Source organism: Hevea brasiliensis, chromosome 9 (genome assembly GCF_030052815.1).
Source record: "Hevea brasiliensis isolate MT/VB/25A 57/8 chromosome 9, ASM3005281v1, whole genome shotgun sequence".
Taxonomy (NCBI): domain Eukaryota; kingdom Viridiplantae; phylum Streptophyta; class Magnoliopsida; order Malpighiales; family Euphorbiaceae; genus Hevea; species Hevea brasiliensis.
Window position 1 is genome coordinate 20,081,492 of NC_079501.1, and position 20,553 is coordinate 20,102,044.

At 33.8% G+C, this 20,553-nt stretch overlaps 3 protein-coding genes across 7 annotated transcripts; 2 read left to right on the top strand and 1 right to left on the bottom strand.

Moving 5' to 3' along the window:
* Positions 1 to 260: 260 nt before the first annotated feature.
* Positions 261 to 4,218, top strand: LOC110672591 (uncharacterized). Of its 4 annotated transcripts, none has more exons than XM_058153329.1 (8): positions 261 to 540; positions 1,202 to 1,457; positions 2,094 to 2,165; positions 2,282 to 2,349; positions 2,464 to 2,629; positions 3,170 to 3,250; positions 3,339 to 3,428; positions 3,813 to 4,218. In XM_058153329.1, exons 2-8 carry the CDS (start codon positions 1,203 to 1,205, stop codon positions 3,897 to 3,899), a joined length of 819 nt encoding a protein of 272 aa, XP_058009312.1. In that variant the 5' UTR covers positions 261 to 540; position 1,202; the 3' UTR covers positions 3,900 to 4,218. The 4 variants fall into 4 exon arrangements, with proteins under 4 accessions (XP_058009312.1, XP_058009313.1, XP_058009310.1 ...); XM_058153330.1 differs by having other exon boundaries at positions 538 to 628; XM_058153327.1 differs by lacking the exon at positions 261 to 540 and adding an exon at positions 669 to 943.
* Positions 4,219 to 5,636: 1,418 nt separating this feature from the next.
* Positions 5,637 to 9,798, top strand: LOC110672595 (uncharacterized). Of its 2 annotated transcripts, none has more exons than XM_021835405.2 (7): positions 5,637 to 5,740; positions 6,029 to 6,129; positions 6,254 to 6,316; positions 6,407 to 6,454; positions 6,579 to 6,632; positions 9,389 to 9,446; positions 9,567 to 9,798. In XM_021835405.2, the coding sequence occupies exons 2-7, from the start codon at positions 6,040 to 6,042 to the stop codon at positions 9,608 to 9,610; spliced, it is 357 nt and encodes a 118-aa protein (XP_021691097.2). In that variant the 5' UTR covers positions 5,637 to 5,740; positions 6,029 to 6,039; the 3' UTR covers positions 9,611 to 9,798. The 2 variants fall into 2 exon arrangements, with proteins under 2 accessions (XP_021691097.2, XP_021691098.2); XM_021835406.2 differs by having other exon boundaries at positions 5,639 to 5,740; positions 6,047 to 6,129.
* Positions 9,799 to 12,594: 2,796 nt separating this feature from the next.
* On the bottom strand, positions 12,595 to 13,641 carry LOC131182830 (uncharacterized). The gene has a single exon (XM_058152164.1). The coding sequence runs from the start codon at positions 13,639 to 13,641 to the stop codon at positions 12,595 to 12,597; it is 1,047 nt and encodes a 348-aa protein (XP_058008147.1).
* Between the last annotated feature and the right edge of the window lie 6,912 nt (positions 13,642 to 20,553).

Genomic DNA, 20,553 nt, shown 5'->3' on the forward strand with positions numbered 1-20,553 from the left:
TTTGTTTTTAATAAAATAATACTTAGTTTATAAGTAATTATTATGAAATAAATTAATAATAATTTATTTATTTTATATTTTAAATTTATAATAAATTGGGTGGTCTAAACATTTATTATGAATGAGTATAGCGTCTAAAAAACCAAATATCCATGCATCCGACTCTCTGATCACAATTTCAATTAAATCCATTAGAAAAGAAAAAAAAAAAAAAAGAAGGAAATTGAGAGAAATAAAATAAGAAGCCTCAAAAAAAACAAGCCGAATTAAAGACAGGAAGGAATATAGAATCGTGGGTTTTTGCCGTTAGAATCTCTCGCCTTTCTCTCGCCATTTTCCCACTTCGCCATACATCAACTCAAGAAAAGAGAAAATTTTATTTGATAAAAATGTTTAGTTTTTGAGAGATTGGCAAATAAAATGGGTTTGTGACGTCAACAACAACACTCAATCTCTTGCTTCTTCTCCAGAAACAAACACAAGGAAGAAAGGGAAAGGTTGTTGCTTTGTTCTCTTCCTGAAATTCCCATTACCGTTCTTGTAAGCCTCTCTTCTTCTCTCATATTAAATCTTTAATCTTCAAATATTGACAATTTTTTTTCCTGTCATGACTGTATTCATTGTCAAGGTGATAGCTTTTCTGAGCTCTCTCTCTCTCTCTCTCTCTGCGTTTTCAAAACTATGACAGTTGGGTATCTGATTTGGGTCATTATGATCACTTTTTCTTCCTGGGTCTTCATTTTTTATGTATCTTTGTTTATGGGTTTCTCTTATTCCTCTGTCTAACTTCTGTGTACGCTTAAGTATATTTTGGTTCATAATCTGAGTTTAATCTTAATATGCATTGTTATATCTTTTGTTGCTTCTATTCTTTTGTGATATTGCTTTCTGAGATTTCTTCTTTGAAGGCAAATCTATCATATCTTTCCATTTGCAGATTAAGGTGCCCCTATTTCCTCCTTATCTTCTTGTTGTTTGACTTTATGCGTGTAATTTCTCTTTGGCTATCAAGTGTTTATTTTGGTGCTGATGCAGCTGAGTTTTACAATTTTGACTAGTGACCATAGCTCCTTTCTCAGAGCTATCCATTATGTTTCCTTTCTCAAAGCTATCCCTATTTCCTCCTTATGGTTGGCTTGGATCTTATTTTCTGTTCTGTTTTCAAACTTTTCTAAACCATTTTTTTTTACGCAACTTGAAGGATGGGGGATCATTTTGTGTTACTGGTAAATCGGTTGCTAACTGAATCTACCATTGAAGCTGCTATTGAGAGCAAAAACCGCTGGCAGCAAGCAACTCCCTCTGGAAGCCAAGATAATACCTCTGACCTTTCATCACAAAGGATGGATTTAGATTTTAGGACATCTTCAAGAAAATTGGTAGAGTGTAGGATTTGCCATGACGAGGATGAAGACACAAATATGGAGGCACCATGCTCTTGCTGTGGCAGCTTGAAGGTCAGTTGTAGTTTAATCTGCAGAGTTGATTATTTTTTTGAAATGGCATGGTTTGTCATTAAGAATCAAAATAATTGTCTTGGTTTGTGTTTTTGTAAATGTTATTTCTTTAATACTTCTGATCCTTTTGCGAAATTCCCAAATGCCTAAATCTTAGCAGCTGCAATGCAATCTCGTTAATAGATTGAAGAGTAATGCAATTTTAAGAAAAGGGTGGGTGGGGGAGACTACTAGCAGGACTATTTGTGGTAGGGATTGGGACTGGAGGTAGAAGTGGTAGAAGTGAAGTTAGGTAATAAAGTGACTGTGGTAGTCATGATCTAATAGTTTTTGTTGCATAATGGCATTACATTATTGTATTTTTTATGTTATTGGCGATTCTACATTATTGTATTTTTTTTTGTCCTAATTCCAAAGTGGAAAAGGTGGCTATTCTTCACCACTAGAAAGTCTTAGATAAAATGGAGTAAACTGTTTGGCACTGGAAAAATGCATTGCATTCATTAGAAGCATAGGTGCAATTATGCTGCACATGAAAATTAAAACTATTGTCCTTTTTTGGAAAATTAAAGTCTTGGTGCTGATTTCAGATAGCACAATGAGGTCACTAGTTTCTATTGCTTTTATGTGTTGCAGTATGCTCACCGGAAGTGTGTTCAGAGGTGGTGCAATGAGAAGGGTGATACTATCTGTGAGATCTGTCACCAGGTCTCTCTCTCTCTCTCTCTCTCTCTCTCTCTCTCTCTCTATATATATATATATAAATATATTCTTTCTATCAATTGAAATAAGTCCTGTGGACTTCAAAATTTGCAAATTTGCAGCAATTTAAGCCCGGGTATACAGCACCACCTCCTTTGTTTCATTATGGTGGCATTCCTATGAACTTCAGGTATTTATATTTAACTATATATGCTCTCCAACCTAGATTTTCATATATTTCACTAATGTATTGATCTCCAATTGTTTTTTCCTTTTTTTTTTTTTTAATTTGAGAAAATAATAGTATATCTATTTTCAGGGGAAACTGGGAGATAAGCAGAAGGGACTTAAATAATCCTGGATTTATAGCAATGGTTAACACAGACCATGAATTTATAGACTCTGACTTTGATGATTATTCAGCTCCCTCTACTAGAAGCCTGATGTGCTGTCGTGTTGTTGCTATTATTGTACAACTCTTTCTCTATTTCATTCTCTGTGCAACACACGCTCACATATTACTTCATCTCATAGCATATGAGTTTTTAAACCAATAAGATGTAATCAAAGGTAGATCCTTTGGCTATATTAGTTTGCACAAAATCATCCCTAAAGCTAAATGACATGATCACACATTACTTCATCTCATAGCATATGAGTTTTTAAACCAATAAGATGTAATTAAAGGTAGATCCTTTGGCTATATTAGTTTGCACAAAATCATCCCTAAAGCTAATGCCATGATCACTGATTTTTCTAAATCAAGCGGGACTGTTTCAAATATGCAACCAATAAAAAAGTCTTTTTTCTTTGGCAGCATGTAGCTTGCAAGCATACGTGAGCAGGCAAGACAATAGATACTAGTATGTCCCCAAATAGTCAATAGAAGGGCTAAAGCATCTAGTCATGACATTATCATTGTCAGAGTTGTATGTGACCACTATGTTTGTTTATTGATTATATCCTGGCATTCCTACTACAAAGTCATATATTTTCATATTAATATGCAGTTTATGGTTCTTCTGGCCTTGCGCCATACTCTTCCTATCATTAATAGTGGAGCTGGAGATTACTCGACAACAATGTTCATGGTGAGGCCCCTACTTTGTCTTTTCTTTTCATAAAAGGTTTAAATTTCTGTTTACGATGTGCTGCAGAGTAATATTCTTTATATTGTAGTTACTAATATTGAGGACCATCGGGATTCTTTTGCCCATTTATGTCATGGTTAAGGCATTCACTGCTATCCAGCATCGACGTCGACAGCAGGTCAGTGATGGTTATGTTTTCTGAATTTTTGGGAAATTTTGTCTGAGCTGTCTTCTTACATAATAGAAAATCCCAAACTTTAGCTTTTGTTAGGTTATTCTGCGGAAATTCAAGTCCTGAAAATGTTTGCCAGGTCTTGGATGTCCAATCTTTTTTGAGGCAGTTGGCATTTCTAGTGCACTATATACCTGTTCAGCGATGACACTATAGTAGTTCAAAGTGCCTCATGTAATCACATGCATATCGGCCACCAAACTTCTTTTAACTGTGCAAATCTTGAATTTGATTCCATGTGTTATAAACATTCAAGAAAACTGTGCTGTATATCTTTTGTTAACGATACTAAATATTAACATTAATGTTTTCTGTTCTTCAATATGCTAGCATCCTCGTTTCTCACTTGCTGCATCAGATGAAGAAAATGAGTTGCCACGGCTGCAGCCTCAGTCACACTTTATTCCCGTTCAATGATTGCCACAACCACCTCACCTAAAGGGCAACAAAATGTACAGATGAGGGAATCAAATTTCAGTTCTTCCACCATAGCAAGTGTGCAAACTTGCTTTTAGTATGGCGAAAATCAGCAGGAATTAATGCTACAGAAAAAATCATCATATTATCATGAAGTATGAAATTGATAACTATGCGAGTTAGATGTTAGACAGTATATGAGAACTGCATGCAAGTTAGATGTTAGACAGTATATGAGAACTGCAGCTTATGAGAAATGAAAATGAAGAATATAATATTTGTTTCCAGAAAATGAAATGAAATATCAATTTGTAGTTAATGCTTGAGACTGTTTAGCTTTCTTAATTTTATGTATGTGTCCCATACAAAAATTGGCATGAAGCAAAATGAGAGGCTCTACCTTGGCAATGATGCCGTGAACAGAAGCAACAATGACTAATAGACAAACAATAATGATTTTGGCCTTATGAGAAAATAGCCATGCCTTAGTGATAATGTTTGTAGCCTTGATTTAGTGGTAAATTGCTTTGTGTGCGACTATGGTTAAATTTTATTTAATATTTATTTTGTTTTTATTATATAAATTTTTAAATATCAATTGGAAAAGTTTTATGCAGTATCAAAATTTTAATAATTAATAATAATATCTTATAATTTATACACATAAGTTTTCATATATTATTATTTTTAAGTCTAGCCGACTTTAAATTTTTGAGATAAAGCCGTAGTTGAGTTGAGTTGTATTATTTGTAAGCCTAATTATCAATAATTTACATATGATTATAATGAATAAATAATAATAATATAATATTTAAATAAAAATCATTTTAAAATTAATTTTTTAAAATATTTTAATACTTTTGCTTTTTGAATTTAATTAATTATAAGAAAATAAAAAATATTTTTATATTTTAATTAATCATAATAATTACTTATAAATTTTCAATTTTATTTAATTATAAAAAAATATAGAAACTATATTTTCCTTTTTTAATTTAAATAATTAAAAATTAAATAGTCATAATTTTTTTAATTTTAATTATTAACATGAAAATACAAAATAATACTTTTATATTTTAATTATTGTAATTAAAATAATATATTATAATTATTTTTTATTCTGATTTTGATTTTTAATTAATTATATGAAATTTAAAAATAATTTTTTTGCTTTTATTTCAATTTTTAATTTTAAGTAATTATATGAAAACAAAGAATGTTATTTTAAAATTTTATTTTAATTAATAATGTAAAAATACTAAAATTAAAACATCTAATAAGTATATATATGAAAATTTAACATTTACTTTTAATAAAATAATTATTCTTTTTTTTAATCTTATATTAAAAAGGAAAATAATAATAATAATTAATCTCTAATTTATAAAAATAAAAAAAATGAATTTTTAAACACTAAAAGAAAAATTAAATTCACGTGTTACTTTGCCTGAGTTAATTTTTAGTGAAACAATCAATTTCAAAATAGAAAAATTAATTTTCTTTTCTTCAAAAATTAAATTAAATTATTAAAACTAAAAAAAAAAGTTACCACCAAATTATATATAAAATTTTACATTATTATTATTTATTAGTTTTTTTTAAAACAATTTATTATTATTAGTTTAAACACTATAATTTTTTTATTTTTTATTACAGAAGGAAAGTACCGCAAACGCAAGAAAGGACCATCTATAGATAAAATTCACGGCATTCAGTCACCGCAGCATTAGATTTTATATCTAAAAAAAAAAATCCCCTCAATTAGTCAAAACTCAAAAATACATCTCTCTCTCTCTCTCTCTTCAAATTTCGGTTTCTTTCTTTGGGAACTTTGATCTGAGGTGGGGAGCTAGCCTGCTGTGAATCTGTTTCGTTCTATTGATCTGTTTTATTATTATTTTTTTAATTTTTCTTTTACTTAATTTTGTTTATATATAGTATTTGGATGGAGGAATTGTGGTGTTTAGTTGATTTAGATCCAGCAGAATCTTAGCTCTGGAAGGTTTAATTAAAGAGAATTCGGTGATTAATTGCATGTAAAAATGGCGAATTAATCACTTCCATTATTATTTTGTGCTAATACGGTAACGATTTTAAATTAATTGTTTTGGCTGGAAATGTTGTTGAAGGACATTACATAATGTCAGGGATGGAGGGTGTCAAAGAGCAAGAGCAAGTGGATGAAAATGTCCCCGAGGATAAAAGTTCCGTGCAATCATCTCAAGAGGAGGTTCTGATTTATTTAAACTTGTTTATTGAATACCTAGGCTAGAATTAAATGCTTAGGTAGCTTTCTTATCTATTCAAGGGTTCTTACTATTACAGCAATTTGTATTTGTATGTGTTTTGTTTAGGAAGAAGTTGTCAAGAAAAAATATGGAGGAATCATGCCCAAGAAACCACCACTTATTTCTAAGGTTATTCCTTATTAGAATTCGCTATAACTTGTATATTTGAATCTTGGCATCTTTGCTGGTTTCTATCTTAAGCTTTGATTTTGATGTCAGGACCATGAACGAGCTTACTTTGATTCTGCCGATTGGGCACTTGGAAAGGTATTGGCACTGATCTGTTATTTACTTTAGATGGACAAGTTTGGGGGACTTCTCATTACATGGTTACCTAATATCATTCCGCATGTATATATGCATTTTTTTTTTCTTTTCCCAAAAATGACAGCAAGGTGTTGAGAAACCTAAAGGTCCTCTTGAAGCTTTACGGCCAAAATTACAGGTATCAATTTAAAATCCCATTTTTTGTTCCTTCGTTTCTTTGCTTTTTCCCATGGATTTCTGAATTTCATTTTGCTTACTCTAGCCATTCTTTTTATTGTCCATTGATCATACATAGTGGATATTGTTCTGACTATTTGGTAGGTTGTATGAATGATTCTATTCTTATTTTAGTAGAGTTCTGGTTAGTAGCATATGCTGAAAGTCTTTTTACATAAGTGTGTTTATTATTTACAATTGTATAAAAGAAGATGACGGACTAATCTTTATGAGAATTATAGGAGACAACTATCTGTCACTTTAAAGAAAATCAGAAAAGAAATAACAAAATTTCAAACGTCCCAAAACCATGGAAAAGATCAAGTGAATTCAGGCTCGAAAGAAGATGAAACCAAGAAATTAATGTAATTATGCCTCTGTTTTTTAAATTCTTCAAGTGCCATGTTTGTCTGACTGCTCTTATTCTACAAACTTTATAATGGACAAGGTGGGAAACTGCTCCATCCTCCACTAAACCTGATTATTGCTTCTAAACTTAAAAGTCCCTAGGCAACACATCGATCATTGTGCTTGGCATTTGGCAATGTATATCAAAATAACTGAACACATAGCAGAGTTTTTGCTTGGATCACAACAGGCAGTGAGCAAAGGTGCTTTGAAATTTGAATTAGTCCACTTTCTAATTCATCAGTCTATGATTATTTTTGTAACTATGCTTACTGTCTTCACTAGAAGCAGATAAAAGGGCAGGGTTATGTAGCATAGCTAGAGCGGGGAGGAGTTTGTGTTCCTTGGGAAGGGGAGAATTCTTCAATGACATCAGGTATGGTATGTTAAGATGTCTAGTTCTGTTTTTTGCATGTATATTTGAGATGAAATTTTCTTTATTACAAAAAGTGGATACCATGGTAGATTAAGGGCCTCCCCCTTTTTCTGCATGGGGTTGGGTGGATATTGAGAGAATTAAGACTGGGAAATAATGGGCTCTTAAGGAAGTAGATTATTATTGATAAAAATAGGTCTGGTATTTTAAGGACTCTTGTCACCTTGGTTATGTGGGCAGCTTGGTGCTCTAATATTCTATAGATCCATCTTTTGGAACTATATTTAGACATTTGTATTTTGTAAATTCTTTTTGGTGCAATATTATATGATGCCCTCATATTGGATTGTACAGCTGTTTTCGGCATTTCTGATCTCCCAATGAGTTCATATCTAGTAAGGTAGTAGTGATAATAAAATGAGTTTTTTTTTTTTTAAAAATTTATTATTATTATCATTATGGGGATTATTTCTGGATATGCATTCAAAAGTGACCAGCTAACTGCATATTAGTGGAAAAGAGATTTTTAAAGCCGGAACAGGGTTTTCTTGGATAGAATCAACTGTAGTAAATATGAAGTTGTAGCAGCTTGAACTACTTCAAAAGTTAACAAAGTTGGTTTTTTCATTTGTGTTTTTGATATTTTGGAGGCTGCTTTGATAAAAGAGGATTCATGAGAACTAGGTCAGTTATATGAAAAGATATGTAGAGCATGAGGGAATTAATGTCTATATAGAGACTATTTGCCTGCTTTGATCCAAATTTTTAATAAGGCTATACATAGCTTGTTCTAATATGTGTAAATGCTTTCTAGCCATTATATTCTGAAGCCAAAAATTAAGAACTAGTGAGCTTAAATCAAATTTACCTCTTCTTTTATCATTTTTTAACGTTACGTTTAAATTTTTAATGAGTAAGGCTCTACATAGCTTGTTCTAATATGTGTAAATGCTTTCTAGCCATTATATTCTGAAGCCAAAAATTAAGAACTAGTGAGCTTAAATCAAATTTACCTCTTCTTTTATCATTTTTTAACGTTACGTTTAACCTGGCGTTGACCAAAAATAGCAAATATAGTGATAACTTGGTATATACAAGGTTATCTTCTACTGGGATCCACAAATGGATGAGGATGTTGGAAGAAATTCTCCTATTCTTTTAGTAGCATTGTTTTTTGTTGAATTTTAAACTCAGGAGTGTGAATATCAAATTGGCAGGGGATAAGTTGAACTGAGCTTGAGATTGGGCTCCCATCACCAAATGGCCTAAGCCATTTTGGTTTGGTTTGCCAACTCTTATATGCCCTTTGATTTTCTTGTACACTACCGATGTGGGACTTCTTCCTACAAATGATATTCCAACATTTTTATTGAATGTTAGATGAATGGAGTGATTCGCTTCAATACTAGATGTAGATTTAGTCCTGTTGAATTTAACCTGAGTTGATGATTTCAGCTAAGCTTGCTGTTGTATCCATTCACGTTTTTGCTTAATCCCTGGTTGAACTGGGAAAGCAGTGTGATGAACCTGAAAGATGTGCATTTGAAAGACAGCAAGTTCTACTGGATCTTAAATTTTTTATAGTTACTATTTTTTAAGCTGATTCAAATTTGGATGAGCAAGGCTTTTTCTTGCCTTAAATTATTATTTTTTTTAATACCGGCGGTAGACTGCAGTAACCATTTAGTTTACTAGTTTGAGGTCTTTAGTTCTAAATAGTATTTCTTTTACTGGCCTCAAAACAAGAGACAGTTGGAACTTGTAAGGGAACCTGATCAAGCATTCTCTCTCCTTCCTTTCCATGAAGTAGTGTTGATGCAATATTGTTTTGTTGCTGCAGTGCATTGCTTAGTCTCTTCCATATATGCGACCTATATTCTACTTTCTTTCTGGGTGCTTATTTTCCTTCATGTTGTTGGCATGTTTTGTGTCAGCCTACACAACAGCAGACACGATACCGAAAGTCTCCTTATGCCCCATCAGATGGTGAAGGTATGTTGAGTCATTGTTGCTCAATTCAAAAGCTGTCTGCTTGTAATGTGCATATGATCAAATTTTTGTGATGTTTTCTCAGAAATAGAAGAAAACTTTCTCATCCTTGTCTTTATGCAGATACAGGAAGCTCGCCATCAGAGGATGCACCTGCAAATGAATGAGCAATTACTATTGGCCTTTTGATCTAGCAAGGAATTCTGATTGTTATTCACCTAATTAGGCAATGGGTAATTTTCTGTTGTTTCAGAGAAATAAAGTTTGTAGTTTGCCGAAAAGAACAAAATGACACATTTCATGAGTTGAGTGTACGATTTGTGTAATGGTAGTTCGCATTACATGATTCAAACAACTTCATCAGTCATGAGAAATCGCTAGGCTAGATCAAGATCTCCACCATGGTTATTCATGGCTATCGCCTCTGCGCTTGCAATTAAGTGCTAAAGGAACGATAGACACCATTTTCCATTTACCTCATTATTGCTAATGCTGCGAAATTCATTGTCTTTCGCATAATTTGCTACGGGTTGGTATTTGCTGTGTAAGCATATGAACAAAGTGGACTCCATTAACTATTAGGTTTTAAAATCACCTGGACCTAATGTGCATAGAAAGTAAATTCTAACGATGAGAACTTCAAACTTGCTTGGTACAAATGAATTTTATATCATATCTGGTATAAATTAAAATTTGAATTCATAACTAATTCAAATTCTATCATAAATGACTTTTAACCGTGAAATGTGTAAAATATTAAAATTTATTTGGAAAAAATCATACTCTTACTAAAAGATTTAATTTTTCATTTTTTCCCCTATCTGTGTTCATTTCCCTCGGGCATGCTCTCTTTCATCATTTCCATTTTTTTTTTCCCCAGCCATCATTTCTAGTCAGCTTCTCTATCATTTTTATTTTTTTGCCTTTCATCGATTCTGGTGCTGGGATTGTCTAGTGGGTCTGATAGCTGGACTTTATTAAGGTGTGTTTTGCGTTGGTTGTGTTGAAATTTTAGATGTCTTTAAAAGCCTATTACTTCCAATTGATGCAAAGTGCTTGAGAAAATGTGTAATCAATTTATGCATGCCATTTGATTATGTTTTTGCTCACACAACACATGGTAATGGATTGAGTTTTTGCGGACACTTGATCCGATTGAACCATAATAAGATAAATTTGGATTGTATATAATTGAATTTAAGACGGGTTTGTTGTCCCAAAATAGTCCAAGAGGGGGGTGAATTGGACTTTAACAATTTTTCGGCCCTTGCTTATAGCCTAATGAAAAATTGTGGCTTTGTTCAACTATGTGATTCTTCTATATAACGAGAAAGTAATATGTGCTTCAACAATGTGTTTCTATGTTGCAATTCAATTCTCAATCAATGTATATGGCAATCTCTAATAAAGCATTTATCAACTAATTTTCTCAAGTCTCTCAATATGTCCACAAATTTATCAACTCAATCTATTTAACCAACATTCACTATCATGTATATGAGAAAAGAAATTTAAATTGCATAAAAGTAAAGAGGTAAAGGTTAGAGAAATCAAACACAAGGATTTTATAGTGGTTCGGCTTAGCTAGCCTACATCCACTCTCTCAAAGAACCCTCTTTGAGTCTTTTCTCCACTATTTGCTCTTTTGAAGGCAAGAGACCAAAAGCCCTTTACAATTTCTCAACACCAAGCTTTTACACCAAGGTAGCTTGAAACCTCCACAAGTGCTATCACAAGCACTTACACTTCCAAGCTTCAATAGGTGCTTGTACAACCTCTCTTGAATGCAATTCAATATTTCAACACTCACTCTTACTCAATACAAATCAAACTATAAAGAAGAGATGAGTTGATTTGCCAATGGTAGCTCAAAATCTTTAAATGCTCTTGAATGAAAGCAATAAATGAAAAATCAATGTTGGAGTTCAAATGTAGGCTTTCATTAAATTGTAAATGAAGTAGAGAAGGTGTATATATAGTCCCAAATTATTTTAGACCGTTTGAAACCCTTTTGGAACGTTATACACACTGCCCAAGACAAAATGGCAGTTATTTTGTCCTTTTGTGCGGTTGAGCGACTACGGGCTTAGCAAACTAATAAAATTTTAGGAGCAGTCAGCAAACTGGTTAGCAAACTAATGTTTTTAGCAAACATATTAGCAAACCGAAAATTTTAGCAAACCAGTTAGGAAACTAAGTCAACAGCTGCATGTCTCAACTTGCAATGTAAAATGATTTAGACCTTTGAAAAATGTTTCAATGGTTGTGTTCAAGGTCATGATGAGAAAAAGTAATCAGAAAATAAATTTTCATTTTTGAGCTTCATATGACTAAATTCTCATCTATTCTTTTTCACAAAAAGGCCTAAGACTCTAACACTATACTCTTCATACATTTTCTTTGAGTCTTGGCTTCCATAGTCTTTTTCTCATTTTGGATTTGTCTTGGAATGCCTTTGAGTATCTTTTCTTCTTAGATGCAACTTCAAAGGTTCTTTATGCATAAGACAAAGAATCTACACATCACTTAAAGGTTAGGTTAGATAGATTCTCTTTGAGTTTTGTTATCATCAAAATCAATGCTCATTTTGAGCTACACGGGGTCAACAATCTCCCCCTTTTTGATGATGACAAAACTCAACTGAATCAACAGTAAAAAATAAAAGTGTGTGAAAATTTATGTGAGTATGTAAGTCCAAGTATAGTATACCGAAAAAGCTCCCCCTAAATATATGCACACAATATCCAAGAAATCCATTTTCTGTACATAAGCTCCCCCTGAAATTATGCTATCAAACATATTCACACTTCACAAGTATCAATCACAAGTATAAGCATATATCCAGCAACACAAGTATCATCACATATATATATCTCACAAACATCAACACATATTCACATATCATCACACTTCACAAGTATATCAACACATTTCCATAGTCTCATGTTCATCAACACATATTCACATCTCCAACCATTCTCCCCCTTTTTGTCATCAATCAAAAAGGAAACAGGAGAAAATACCCAAAAAGAATCATGTTAGCCAAAATGGAAATGCAGTAAGGTAGACAGTAGCAAACTAAAAACCAAAAGTAGCACACAGACTAGTAAGCTAAAAATGCAATCAGTAAACTAAAAATTCAGATGAGATGCTATTTAAGTCTGTTACTCCTGCGAGTGGATTTTGAAGGCACCATTTTCTTCCTAGGCAGTTTAATAACAGGAGCCGGAGGTGCTTGGTCAGCCACTTCATCATTTTTCTCGGCCTCATCATCTTCAGAAGGGGGTTGAAGAGCAGCAGCGAGGGTCTGGTACGGATTTGATACGGTTGACTTGTACCTTTTCGTACCTTTCTTTGCTGCAGGGGCAGCAACTGCAGATAGCTGAGTTTGAGCACTGGCTTGGTGGTCTTTAAGGGAAGGTTCCTGGTGCTGTGTAGGAGCAGCAGCAGGCTCAACTAGTGGAGCAGGAGGAGGTTCAACTAGTGGAGCAGGAGGAGGTTCAACTAGTGGAGCAGCAGGCTCAATGGGTTCAGATTCTGGAACCTTTTCACTTTCCTTGGGTAACTCACTTGCAGCTTCTACAACCTTGGGATCATCAAGTGCAGTGGGTACATCAGCTGTAGGATCAATCTTAGGTGCATCATGGTCACTAGCTTGCGCATCAGGGGCATCCACTACAGGTTCAAGTTCTGCTTCAGCAAGTTTACCACTTTCACATGCTATATCAGCAGGAGACTCTTCAACTTTGTTGCTTTCTCCCTTATCAGTAGAAACCTGAGTGCCAACCTCAACTTTAGTTGGAGCTGCAATTTCCTTGGCCTGCTGAAGGTCCATTATCAACTTCTTTAACTCCTCATTTTGAGTGAGTAGGTGACTCACTTTATAGTCAACAACATCTACAAATTTTCTGAGAATATCAAGAGATTGAGTTGTTGAGCTAAAATGGTCATTAACAGCAGCTCTTAGCCCTTGAATTTCATTCAAAACTTCATTACCAGAACCAGAATCAACTTTAGCAGTGAAAGAATTACCCTTTTCAAATCTGGTCTTTCTCCCATCGATTGTCCAATGGATTTCTCTAAGCACTATCAAGTCAGCCCTAGAGCTTTCCTTAGTGACATTCACCTCTAGCTCTTTAAACACAGCAGTCAACAAGTGTGCATAGGGCAGTTTACCAATTCCATAGGCCTTGCACATGTTTTTGAAAATTAAGTAGGCTAAATTTAACCTAACTTTACTCACAATGTGCCACATAATACACATGTCCAAGTGACTCAGATAGCCATAACTGCCAGATTTCGGACAGAACACATAGTTTACCATACTGTGAATAATTTTGATATGCTGGAGGGCTTTGGTACTGGTGGATTTCTCATTTTTGGTAGTGCTAGCAGGAAATACCTCATTTTCAAACTCAACCAGATTAAAACCTGCTACTCTAGCAACATCCTTATGCGTGGAAATTCTATTTCCATCATTGGGCAATTTTAAAGCCGTGGCTATCAATTCAACAGAGACACTATATGTATTTGTATTCAAAATGACTTCAAATCGATCCTCATCATCAACAGTGCGCAAGGTTCTATAAAATTCTTGTACAAGCCTAGGGTAATATTCATTTGCGCATTCACAGACACCCAACCAACCTTGAAATTCAAAAAGCTCTTTAAAGTGAAAGTTTACCTGATTAAAGTTCTCCCATTTGATGAATTTGCAATCCAACAGTGCTTTATCCACTGAACCCGAAAGCTTTGCGATACCCATTTTCTTTTGAGCATCCGTCCCTTGCAGATCGCCTTTTTCTTTTCTGGTGTGGATTTAGGTGTTTCGACACCTTTGGACGAGTGAGAAGACTCACTAACCGATTTAGATTTCGGCATATTTTGCTTTCCTTTCAGTTTCTTCCGCAATGCCGCAACAGGGACATCGTCGGAGGCTGACGAGGAAGATGAAGCAGCGGCAACAGCAGGGGATTTTTGTTTTCGTTTGGTGCGAGCCATTGAGACAAAATGAAATCGGATAATGGGAGTTCGGTGAGGTAAGTGTGAAAGAGGAAAGGAAACTCGAGATTTTTTGGGTGAGTTAGGGTTTGTTTCGCCTGAAGGAAGTATCGGGTATGGTGTTTGGGGATGTCGGAAATCGAAACAGAGAGAGAGAGAGAAAATGTGAGGTTTCGTGTGGCAGAGGATTTAAGTCCTCTTGAGTCCCGCGCTTTTCAGTGTCACTGTACTTTCAACTGAACCAGTTTTTCCCTTTTCTTTCCCCCCTTTTTTTTTATTTTATTTTGCATTTCAAACAAGTCTACCTATACCTATATACACAAAAAAAAATTTCTACATGTCTGACACATTACTGATAGTATGATATCAAATGTGGAAAGATAAATGCATCGGTGAACACGTAGAAAACTTCAAGAACAATCACCTTTTTGGTTTGAAATTTGAACAGTGCTTAATATAGCAAACTAATTTTAGCCACGCAATATTAGTATACAACTTAGTAAACTAATTTCACGAGTACACAAACAGGTTAGCTAATATTCTTTAAAGATTTTTCAGCAAACTAATATCTCAGCAAATCAGTTACACTTTCAATAAAATGCAAATGACTTAGATTTCAAGCCAGTGATTCACACATACCAATTTCCCTTCTAATTCTACAAAAGGTTTCTTCATTAAGAGGCTTTGTAAAGATGTCAGCAAGTTGATTTTCAGAGGCAACAAACTCTATTTTGATATTTCCATTTTGAACATGATCTCTAATAAAATGATGTCTAATCTCAATATGTTTAGTTCTTGAATGTTGGACTGGATTTTTGACCAAGTTTATGGCACTTGTGTTGTCACACTTAATTGGAACAACATTATATTTTAAACCAAAATCTTCCAATTGTTGTTTCATCCATAAAATTTGAGCAACACAACTACCAGCAGCTATATATTCTGCCTCAGCTGTAGATAAAGCTACTGAAGTTTGTTTCTTACTGTGCCAAGAAACTAGTGCATGACCAAGAAATTGACAAGTACCTGAGGTACTTTTTCTGTCCAGTCTACTTCCAGCAAAATCAGAGTCACTATAGCCAACAAGATTGAATGATTCGCACTTTGGATACCATAAACCAATTGATTGTGACCCTATGAGATATCTAAAAATTCTTTTAACTGCACTTAGATGAGATTCTTTTGGACATGATTGAAATCTTGCACACAAGCAAACACTAAAGTGTATATCAGGCCTAGATGCAGTAAGATACAAAAGAGAGCCAATCATACCTCTATAAAGCTTGGTATCTACTTCTTTACCTTTTTCATCACTGTCCATTTTAATTGTTGAACTCATAGGAGTGCCCATGCTCTTCAAATTTTCCATCTTAAATTTCTTTAGCATATCCTTGATGTACTTTGATTGATTTATGAAGATGCCATCTTTCATTTGTTTAATTTGAAGTCCAAGGAAGAATGTGAGCTCACCCATCATGCTCATTTCAAATTCATTCTGCATAATCTTAGAAAATTTCTTGCAAAGAGATTCGTTAGTAGCACCAAAAATTATATCATCAACATAAATTTGCACAATGAGCATATCATTATGATGCTTCTTAACAAAAAGTGTTGTATCCACTTTGCCTCTTTGAAAATCATTTTGTAAAAGAAATTTACTAAGCCTTTCATACCATGCTCTAGGAGCTTGCTTTAAACCATATAAGGCTTTAGTAAGTTTATAAACATGATTTGGATGCTCATGATTTTCAAAGCCTGGAGGTTGTGCAACATACACTTCCTCATCAATATAACCATTTAAAAATGCACTCTTGACATCCATTTGATAAAGCATAAAATCCTTGAAACATGCAAAAGCACACAACATCCTAATAGCTTCAATTCTAGCAACCGGAGCAAAGGTTTCATCAAAATCAATCCCTTCCTCTTGGTTGTAGCCTTGAGCCACTAGTCTAGCTTTGTTTCTAACAACATTGCCTTTTTCATCCATTTTGTTTCTAAAAACCCATTTAGTACCAATAATTGAATGAACTTTTGGTCTAGGTACTAAATTCCAAACTTTATTTCTCTCAAATTGATTTAGTTCTTCTTGCATAGCAAGAATCCAACTTTCATTATTTTGAGCATCTTCAAAACATTTAGGTTCAATTTGTGAAACAAAAGCAACATTACCAAAATATCTTCTCAATTGTGCTCTAGTCATCATCCTCTGAGATGGATCATCAATAATGTCTTCTTGAGGATGGTTTCTATGGAATCTCCAATCTTTAGGTAAATCTTCATGTTGGGGCTCATTTACTTGTAAATCTTCCAAATTTGGCATTTCTTCATTAGTTTGATCTTCATTGGCATCATGGACATCTATTGTAGTTTCTCCTTGAGTTTCCTCATCTTTGTCATCAACTTGTTCCAATTCTTCACTTGATATTATATTCTCTTTTCCAAAAACCTGCTCATTTTCATCACAAGCATTTTTTCTTCTAATAGAAGGGTTAGTCTCATCAAACAAAACATGAATAGTTTCCTCAATAACCAAAGTTCTTCTATTGAACACTCTATAGGCTTTACTCTTTGTTGAATACCCAAGAAAGATTCCTTCATCGGATTTAGCATCAAATTTCTTTAGGTTATCCTTCTTGTTATTTAACACATAGCACTTACAACCAAATGCTTTAAAATAAGAGATATTTGGTTTCCTTCCTTTCCATAGCTCATAGGGGGTCTTTTTCAAAATTGATCTAATCAAAACTCTATTCAACACATAACAAGATGTATTAACAGCTTCAGCCCAAAAGTACTTTGGCAAATTATTTTCACTCAACATAGTTCTAGTCATTTCTTGCAAAGTCCTATTTTTCCTTTCTACTACCCCATTTTGTTGTGGTGTTCTAGGAGCTGAAAAATTATGATTGATTCCATATTTATCACAATATTTCTCAAACAAATGATTTTCAAATTCAGTTCCATGGTCACTTCTTATAGATGAGATGCAAAAGCCTTTTTCATTTTGAACCATTTTACCAAAAGAGGTGAATTTTTCAAAAGTTTCATCTTTGTGAGCAAGGAAAAATGTCCATGTATATCTTGAATAGTCATCAACAATAACCAAAGCATATGACTTTCCACCAAGACTAGTAGGAGTTACGGGTCCGAATAAATCAAGATGAAGCAATTCTAATGGCCTAGTGGTAGACACAATATTCTTAGACTTAAAAGATGCTCTAGTATGCTTTCCTAGTGCACATGCTCTACATTGAAATTCATTTTCATACTTAATCTTAGGAAGACCATTAACAAGTTCTTTCTTAGACAGTTTTGAGAGTGTATGCATGCTTGCATGACCCAGTCTTCTATGCCATAAATAACTAGAGTTATCAAGAGATACTAGACATGTACCATGATTAGTTTCAAAATTATTCATGTCAAGCAAGTAAACATTATTTGATCTATTGGCAATGAACAATGTGTCATTATCTAAACTATTGATTGTACATAGAGACGAAGTAAATTTTACCTCAAAGCCTTTATCACACAGTTGGCTTACACTTAGCAAGTTGTATTTCAAACCTTCAACAAGCGATGCATCTTCAATACAAGGTTTGGTGCCAATTGTGCCATTTCCAATTATTTTTCCTTTCCCTTTGTCTCCAAATTTTACATATCCTCCATCTTTCATTGCAATTTTTGAAAACTTGTCTTTTCACAGTCATGTGCTTTGAACAACCACTATCTATATACCATTTATCACTTTCCTTCATTCCTTTGCAACAAACCTGAAATTTAATCATTTAGCTTTAGGTACCCAAGCAACTTTGGGTCCTTGGGGGTTAGTGACCTTAGGTAAGGTTCCCTTTGGTACCCATACCTTCTTTGTCTTAAGATGACCTTTCCTAAATGCACAAGAGCTAATCATATGACCTCTTTTATTGCAGTAATAACATGTAACATTAGGCAAGGAAGATGTAGATGCTTTAATGAAATGATTCTTATATTTGTCATAGTTCATGAAACCATCAAAACCAATTCCATATTTTTCACTCGGAATTCTTTGGTTTCCAAGAAGTACATCTAGAGTTTCTTTTCCTTTTGTGAATTTTGCTAAATCATTTGTCAAAGACTCTACCTTAGTTTCAAGAACTTTATTTTTCTCAATGAGCATCTCACATGTTTCTTTTGATATTTTCAACTCTAAGTCTAATTCTTTAAACAAAGCAATTTGTCCTTTGTAAAATTCATTTTCTTTATACACATTGGACATGGCAGTGTTTTGTGATCTCAATGATTCAATCTCTAAATTCATTTTAGTGCACTTTCTCTTGTAATTTCTATACTCATCATATACTCTAGCAAATGCAAGTTCAAGTTCTTCTACATTAGGGGATTCATAAGAATTTACCTCATTGTCGCTTTCTTCATCTTTTTGTGAGCTCTCAACTTTCTCCTCACATGCCATCAAACAAAGAAGAGCAGCCTCTTTGTCACTTGATTCATCATTTGAAGATTCTTCACTGTTGCTCCATACTACTTTCATTGCTTTCTTGCTCCTATCTTCTTTTTCTTTCTTCTTCTTGAGTAGTGGACATTTGGGCTTGATATGTCCAGGTTTGTGACACTCATAACATACAATTTCTTCTTTTGAATCTTTGAAATGTTTATCCTTGGGAGTATACTTCTTCAAGAATTTCTTGTATTTGCTTCCACCCTTCTTGAAAGCTCTTTTAAATTTTCTTGCAAGCACAGCCATTTCATCTTCATCATCACTTGAAATACTTGAGTTGTCACTTGAGTCAACTTTAAATGCAACACCTTTCTTCTTATCTTCATCCTTGTTTGACTTGAGAGCAATGCTTTTCTTCTTCTTTTGCTCATTTTCAACTTCACCCTTTTTGTATACCATCTCATGTGCAATAAGAGAGCCAATGAGTTCATCATAGGTGAAAGTCTTAAAATCCTTGGTATCTTGGATAACTGTAGTCTTTGCTTCCCAAGATTTTGGAAGTGATCTAAGAATTTTCTTCACAAGTTCTGCTTCCTCAAATCTTTTACCAAGCGCTTTGAGAAGATTCACAAGATCAGTAAACCTTGTACTCATATCCGCAATTGATTCTCCTGGCCTCATTTCAAACAGCTCATAATCTCGAATAAGAAGGTTTGCTTTGGACTCTTTAACAACATCAGTTCCTTCATAAGTCACTTCAAGCTTATCCCAAATTTCCTTAGCAGATTGACATCCTGAAACACGATTGTATTCATTAAGGTCAAGTGAACAATGCAAAATATTAATAGCTTTAGCATTTATAGAGATTTTCTTCCAATCATTGTCATCATATTCATCTTCATGTTTTGGAACTTTTGTAGTTCCAGTACCATTCTTTTGAGGAACATGTGGACCATTTTTAATAATTCTCCATGCATCAATATCCACAGATTGTATGAAATTTCTCATTCTTACTTTCCAAAATGAATAATTAGTGCCATTGAAAAGTGGCGGTCTAGTGATTGAGTAGCCTTCAACTAAAGGTGCAGGTATACCGGCAGTATTACTAGATGAACTAGCCATTATGGATCACTCTAAGGTTGTAATACCCTAAGCAAGAGAGTCAGGCTCTGATACCAATTTGTTGTCCCAAAATAGTCCAAGAGGGGGGTGAATTGGACTTTAACAATTTTTCGGCCCTTGCTTATAGCCTAATGAAAAATTGTGGCTTTGTTCAACTATGTGATTCTTCTATATAACGAGAAAGTAATATGTGCTTCAACAATGTGTTTCTATGTTGCAATTCAATTCTCAATCAATGTATATGGCAATCTCTAATAAAGCATTTATCAACTAATTTTCTCAAGTCTCTCAATATGTCCACAAATTTATCAACTCAATCTATTTAACCAACATTCACTATCATGTATATGAGAAAAGAAATTTAAATTGCATAAAAGTAAAGAGGTAAAGGTTAGAGAAATCAAACACAAGGATTTTATAGTGGTTGCTTAGCTAGCCTACATCCACTCTCTCAAAGAACCCTCTTTGAGTCTTTTCTCCACTATTTGCTCTTTTGAAGGCAAGAGACCAAAAGCCCTTTACAATTTCTCAACACCAAGCTTTTACACC